General features: G+C 59.3%; 1 protein-coding gene across 1 annotated transcript in view; it reads left to right on the forward strand.

The window, feature by feature from the left end:
* The first annotated feature begins 458 nt into the window (after window positions 1-458).
* GATAD2B (GATA zinc finger domain containing 2B) overlaps window positions 459-5,023 on the forward strand; it is a 19,788-nt gene continuing 15,223 nt past the window's right edge. The window contains exons 1-7 of the mRNA XM_027704795.1: window positions 459-881; window positions 2,623-2,752; window positions 2,919-3,050; window positions 3,233-3,364; window positions 3,636-3,806; window positions 3,990-4,305; window positions 4,686-4,934. Coding sequence (XP_027560596.1) covers window positions 550-881; window positions 2,623-2,752; window positions 2,919-3,050; window positions 3,233-3,364; window positions 3,636-3,806; window positions 3,990-4,305; window positions 4,686-4,934 — 1,462 coding nt within the window. The 5' untranslated portion in view covers window positions 459-549. The remainder of the gene's footprint in view (window positions 882-2,622; window positions 2,753-2,918; window positions 3,051-3,232; window positions 3,365-3,635; window positions 3,807-3,989; window positions 4,306-4,685; window positions 4,935-5,023) is intronic.

Here is a 5,023-nt window from a genome sequence, read left to right on the forward strand (position 1 = left end):
ATTGTACCGCCGTTCTCTGGGATTTGGGGAACTCCTGCCCTTCAGGATCCTTCCAGGATCCTTCCTGACTTGTTTGCCATTGAGAGGTCCCAGGGAGGTTGAAGCTCCATGAGGAGATTTGAGCTCCATGAGGAATTTGGAGCTCCATGGGGAGTTTGGTGCTCCCTGAGGAGATTTGAGCTCCATAAAGAGGTCAGAGTTACATGAGATTGGAGCTCCCTGAGGAGGTTACAGCTCCGTGAGGAGGCCGGAGCTCTCCGAGGAAGTCGGAGCTCTCCAAGGCAGGAGTTGGGCTCAGAGTGGACCCTGGGGGGGTTCACTGGGATCCACCACATCAGGACACTGCCGGTCTCCCTGTCACTCCTCTTTCCCCCATCCCTGACCATGTCCCTGTCCCTCTCCTGTCCCTTTTCCCTGCCTGTGTCCCTGTCCCGGTCCCCGACGTGTCTTTGTCCATGTCCCTGTCCCATTCCCTGTCCCTGCCCGTGTCCCTGTGCCATTCCCCATCCCGCCCCACTCCCGGCTGACGGTGCCGTGTCCGTGTCCAGGATGGAGCGGATGACAGAGGACACACTGCGGCTGAACCTGCTCAAGCGGGGCCTGGAGACAGGGCCGGAGGAGCGTGAGGACGTCCTGGCCAAGCGGCTGAAGATGGAGGGCCACGAGGCCATGGAGCGGCTCAAGATGCTCGCCCTGCTCAAGAGGAAGGACCTGGCGGGGCTGGAGGTGCCCCACGAGCTCCCGGGAAAGCCCGACGGGATCAAGGGCTATGAGGAGAAGCTCAACGGGAGCCTGAGGCCCCACGGGGACGGGAGGGGCTCGGCCCGGCCCGGCAAGGAGAACATCAACGACGAGCCCGTGGACATGAGCGCCAGGAGGAGGTGGGTGTGGGAATGCCAGGATGGAAGTGGGAATGCCAGGATGGGAGCAACCAGCTGGGGGCGGGAATGCCGGGATGGGAGTGGGAATGCCGGGATGGGAGCAGCCAGGAGGAGGTGGGTGAGGGGATGCTGGGATGGGAGAGGTGGAAGAAGCCTGGTCAGGGATTAAACGGGATTTGGGGGGTCTGGTAGATCCGATTCCAGTGGGTAAAGGGACTCCAAAAGCTGGAGAGGGACGTGGGAATAGTGGGATAAGAGGCAATGGGTTCACGTGGACGGTTTGGTTAGGTGGGATGTCGGGAAGCAATTGAGAATGTGGGAATTGGGAATTCTTTGTTGTGTAGGGGGTGGCACAAGTTATCCAGGGGATTTGTGGGTTCCTCATCCCTGGAAGTGTCCAAGGCCAGGTTGGACAGGACTTGGAGCAGCCTGGACTGTGGAAGGTGTCCCTGCTCTGAGTGCAGAGTCCATGGGCTGCGTCCCTGGAATTCCATGGATATTGTGCAAGATGAAGGGAATCCAGTTGGGCACCAGCACCAGACACTTGGATCAGGGGTCAGCCCTGGAAGGAGGTGGGAATATCCCACTCTAAGTTTGGAAATCATTGTGAAGTTTCATGGGGGGTGTCTCATTTCCCTGGATTTTCCCTGGGAACGTGCTCCACGTCTTCCCACCTCCCTTGCCGTGGCTCCTGTTCCAGTGGTTCCCTTGGAATTCTGCTCTTCCCTGGACAAAGGAAATCTGGTGATTCCTTGTGGATTTTTCTGTTGGATTTGGACTTTGGCTTTGTGTTATTCCCCTCAATGGAATGTAAATAATCCAGCCTGGATTTATCCGGATGCTCCTGCAAAATCATTCCTGCCAGCTGTGGAGAAAATCCTGGACCAGGATCCGCTGCTGGATCCCTCTGGTTTGAAACTCCTGGGACGCAGCTTGGATTACTTGGATGGGCTCCTGCTGGATCCATCTCCATGGGATGCTCTGGACCTTCTCTACTGGAGAAGGGGCAGCTCCAGTGCTTTGGAATATCCACAGAAACAGCTGGAATGTTTGGGAGACGAAGACAACTCCCCCTCTGAGCATCTTCTGAGCAGCTAAATCTGGGATCGGGCTCCACACTTCCTCTTGGGTGTTTGGAGCTGAAAGTTTGGGATGCAGTATTCCGTGATGTCCTCACTCCAAGGACCTTCCAGGGAGCTGGGGCACAACAGTCCCGGCTGCTTCCATGGCTCCACACTGGATTATTCCACAGTTTTCCAAGGCTCTCCAGCATGAAGACATGAAATCTGCATCTCCTTCCCAGGGATCCCAACACTGGCTTTTAGTTCGGTCTTTCTTTTCCCAGCTGCTCCTTTTGTTTCCCGATTCCCTCACACATCCATTGGATATTTACTCGGATTTTCCTCTAGGGACTGTGCTTTTCCAATAGATTTGGGCTGGGATAGGCTTGGAATGATGGCATTACCGGGAGGGCTTGTCCCCTTCTCCCCTGCACCGTGATGAGGATGAGCCATTCCAGGCTGGAACATCCCGGAGTCTGGATTAGAATCTGCATTATTCCCAATTCCCAGGTGGGATTTGCCCACCTAGAGCTTCCCTCTCTCCCCTACTGGGGTGGTTTGGAAGGATTGGACTCCTTGGGGGGGCAAGGCCGTGTTCCAGCTGGGATCCGTGTTGGATTGGGTGGTGGTCCTGGTGCGGGATTCCTGCTTTCCCAGCTCATCCCGGTGTGTTCCTGCAGTGACCCGGAGCGGGGCCGCCTGACGCCATCCCCAGACATCATTGTGCTGTCGGACAACGAGGCCTCCAGCCCCCGCTCCAGCTCCCGCATGGAGGAGCGGCTCAAGGCCGCCAACCTGGAGATGTTCAAGGTGAGGGAGCCCGGAATTCCGGTGGCTTTGGGCCCTCCCAGCAACTTCCTGGTGCAACCACCCGCTTCCTGCTCCCAAATCCGCCCAAATGATCCAAATTCCCGCTCGGGCTGAGCTTCCTTCTGGTCTTTCCCTCACGTTTTCCCGGCGTTCCGGGTTTTTCCAGGGGAAGAGTCTGGAGGAGCGGCAGCAGCTGATCAAGCAGCTCCGGGACGAGCTGCGGCTGGAGGAGGCCCGGCTGGTGCTCCTGAAGAAGCTGCGGCAGAGCCAACTCCAGAAGGAGAACGTGGTCCAGAAGGTGAGGCTTGGGATGGGAGGGATAACAGGAAGGGCCACACATGGCACATCCTGTGGGAAATCCCCCAAATCCGCAGCCCCAGCACAGCCGGGAACACAAACCCACAGTGCTCGGCATCGCAGCCTGTGGAATTCCGTCTCTCCGGAGGCTGATCCCGGCTCTCCCCCCCATTCCCGATCCAGACCCCCGTTGTCCAGAATGCCGCCTCCATCGTGCAGCCATCGCCAGCCCATGTGGGGCAGCAGGGCCTGTCCAAGATCCCAGCCCGGCCCGGAGCCCAGGGTGTGGAGCCGCAGAACTTACGGACACTGCAGGTGAGCGTTCCCCCTTTTCCCTGGAAAACACCCGCTCTGCTGGATGCACACCCAGCTGAGATCCCTTCTCCAGGAGGCAGAGGAGTTCCGGCACTTCCTAACGCCAGGAGTTGGGGTTTGGGGTTGTGCTCGACAGGAATTAGACCCCATGATCCTTGTGGATCCAGCTTGATATTCCATGATCCCTGTGGGTGTGTCCCATGATCCCCAGTGACTCCCAGTGATTCCCAGTGATCCCCAGTGACCCGTGACTCTCTTCCTGGTCTCCCAGGGGCACTCAGTGATCCGCTCGGCCGCCAGCTCGGCACTGCCCCACATGTTGATGTCCCAGCGCGTCATCGCCCCCAACCCAGCGCAGCTCCAGGGGCAGCGGCTGCCGCAGAAACCCGGCCTGGTGCGGAGCAACACCCCCAGCATGACCCCCACCATCAACTACCAGCCGGTGCGTGGGATGGGCACCGGCAGGAGCTGGGCTGAGATGAGTTGGGGTGGTTTGGAGTGGGTTGGGATGGTTTGGGATGGCTTGGGATGGTTTGGAGTGGTTGGACTGCTGTCTCTGCAGCGGTCCAGCCCCGTTATCCCGCTGTTCTCCCTGCTAATCCCGCTGTTCTCCTTGTCCCCGCAGCAGTCCGGCTCGTCGGTGCCATGCCAGCGCTCCTCGTCCTCCGCCATCTACATGAACCTCGCGTCCCACCTCCCGTCGGGCTCCGTGGCCCGTGTGTCGTCGCCGCTGCCGAGCCCCAGCGCTCTGTCCGACGCCGCCAATTCCCAGGCGGCCGCCAAGCTCGCGCTCCGGAAGCAGCTGGAAAAGACGCTCCTGGAGATCCCGCCACCCAAGCCGCCGGCGCCACTGCTGCACTTCCTGCCCAGCGCCGCCAACTCCGAGTTCATCTACATGGTGGGGCTGGAGGAGGTGGTGCAGAGCGTCATCGACAGCCAGGGTATGTGTTCCCGCCGGATTTTCCCAAAAAAAGTGGGAGTCTAGGGTGGTTCGGGGTGAAATTGGGGGTTTTTAGCCCGGATTTGGGGGTTTCCTGGGGCCTCTCCTGTTGCTCTGACTCCTTTGCCCAGTGGGGCTGGAGGAGGTGATAACAGCCAAGGTGGGTGTTCCCAGGGAATTCCCAGGAAAACAGGGAATTTGGGAAGGGTTTGGGGGGGGTCAGGGCAGAGTCAGGGGTTTCAGTGCGAAATTTCAGGATTCTGGGATTGATTTGGAGGATTTCAGGCTAAATCATGTGTATGATACCAGGCTCTGTGTAGAACCGTTGGTGTGTGGGCAGGGGGTTATCCCGGTATCCCAATGATCCCTGTGCCATTCCAGGGAAGAGCTGCCCGGTGTCCCTGCGTGTGGAGCCCTTCGTGTGCGGGCAGTGCCGCACGGATTTCACGCCGCACTGGAAGCAGGAGAAGGGCGGGCGCATCCTGTGCGAGCAGTGCCAGACCTCCAACCAGAAGAAGGCCCTGAAGGCTGAGCACACGAACCGCCTCAAGAACGCCTTCGTCAAGGCCCTGCAGCAGGAGCAGGTCAGGCCCGGGATGTGCCGGAGCCGGGGGAAAACAGGGATCTGCGGTGGGAGCACTGACACACCCGGCCCAGCCCATTCCAAAGCACCCATCCCATCCCAAACCACTTGCCCCATCCCATCCCATCCCGTCTTG

This window comes from Neopelma chrysocephalum, unplaced genomic scaffold (assembly GCF_003984885.1).
Source record: "Neopelma chrysocephalum unplaced genomic scaffold, ASM398488v2 Primary Assembly neopelma1_288, whole genome shotgun sequence".
Classification (NCBI taxonomy): domain Eukaryota; kingdom Metazoa; phylum Chordata; class Aves; order Passeriformes; family Pipridae; genus Neopelma; species Neopelma chrysocephalum.